The 1425-nt window shown below is 36.0% G+C and overlaps 1 protein-coding gene across 1 annotated transcript; it reads right to left on the bottom strand.

The window, feature by feature from the left end:
• Positions 1-219: 219 nt before the first annotated feature.
• On the bottom strand, positions 220-1044 carry LOC132313927 (uncharacterized). The gene is made up of 3 exons (XM_059812863.1): positions 594-1044; positions 394-512; positions 220-303 (listed from the first exon to the last, which is right to left on the bottom strand). Exons 1-3 carry the CDS (start codon positions 1042-1044, stop codon positions 220-222), a joined length of 654 nt encoding a protein of 217 aa, XP_059668846.1.
• Between the last annotated feature and the right edge of the window lie 381 nt (positions 1045-1425).

The following is a 1425-nucleotide window of genomic DNA, read 5'->3' as shown; positions in this document are numbered from 1 at the left end:
CTTCTTTATTGCCCTTAGAGTTGATCTTGATCTTAAATTATGGCTGGACTCTCCAACCCCGGTAGCTCTAGCAACTGCACCCCATGTCAAAGAGTCATCTTCAAACACCAACTCATTTTCAGCATCTACATCTTCATCCATTACTCCAACCAACCACTCATTGTTATCATCTATATCATTTAAAAGGATGGGATTGATCCTATCACGCATGTCATATCGTCATTTTAGTGCTCTATTATACTTGATGAAAACCAAATCATTCAATCGACATTGAGTTAGCCGGTTTCTCTTCTTGCTATGAAGCTGCATTAATTCAAATAATTAATAAGTATAAGTGTATAACTATTTATAATCTAATTTTTTATCATTGAATTACTAATACTACAAACTTACATGTTCAAATACACTCCAATTTCGTTCACACCCAGATGCGCTACATATAAGGCTAAGCACTTTAATAGCAAACTTTTGCAAATTAGGAGTTATAGAATCATATGCGGACCACCAATCGGCTGTTATTTACATATTAGTAGTAAAAAATTAACAAAATTCAAATTCAAATATACTAAAAAATGATTAATTGACTTGTTTACCTGGTGCCCTTGACTTTCTTTGTCTAACAGCAATTGATGAGCCAAATAGACCATCAGCTTTCATATATCTACTCAACTCCAAAGAAATTTTATCTTGTACTTCAGTGGTTGGAACCAATCTTTCTGTACATTGATATAAACCACCCATCACCTCTTCATCTTGCTCAATATTTGGATTGCTATAAAAATATTCTGGGTTCAAGAAATGCCCAGCTACATGCAAAGGGCGATGGAGTTGGATATTCCACCTAGTATCAATGATCTTAAAGATGTCCTTATACTTCTCTTTATTCTCACCAAAAGCTGTAGCTATCGCTTCTTTAGCCCTTTCCATAGCCTCATAAATATATCCCATTGGAAGCCTTCTCTCACCATCAACCAACTTAAGTACACGAACAAGAGGGCTTGCTACTTTGAGAGTGTATACAATGCTTGTCCAAAATGTAGGCATCAACACAATCTGTGCTACATTTTTCCCTTCTATCTCTTTCGCTCATTTATTGGAGATCCATTCTTGTGAAGTGAACATCTTCCTTAAGCAATCTTTTTGATGATGGATGCTTGATAACGTGATAAATGAAGTGGCAAATCGAGTCGTTGCAGGTCTAAGCAACTCTTTATGTCCAGTACAACGCTTCATCATGCTCAACAAACTCGAACGGTTATAAATATAACCATTTAACATTATAGCTCTCTTTATGGTCCTCATTATATTTGGGATCTTAGCAATGTCCTCCAATATCAGGTCCACACAATGTGCAGCATAAGGTGACTAATACAAATGTCGGTGCCTTCCCTCCAACATTCTCCCTATTGTAAAGAAAGAAAATAT

The sequence above is a fragment of the Cornus florida genome, unplaced genomic scaffold (assembly GCF_030987335.1).
Source record: "Cornus florida cultivar Cherokee Brave unplaced genomic scaffold, ASM3098733v1 CherokeeBrave_3.0.0_Hap2_Chr06, whole genome shotgun sequence".
NCBI lineage: Eukaryota > Viridiplantae > Streptophyta > Magnoliopsida > Cornales > Cornaceae > Cornus > Cornus florida.
This window is presented reverse-complemented; position numbering and strand designations above follow the sequence as displayed.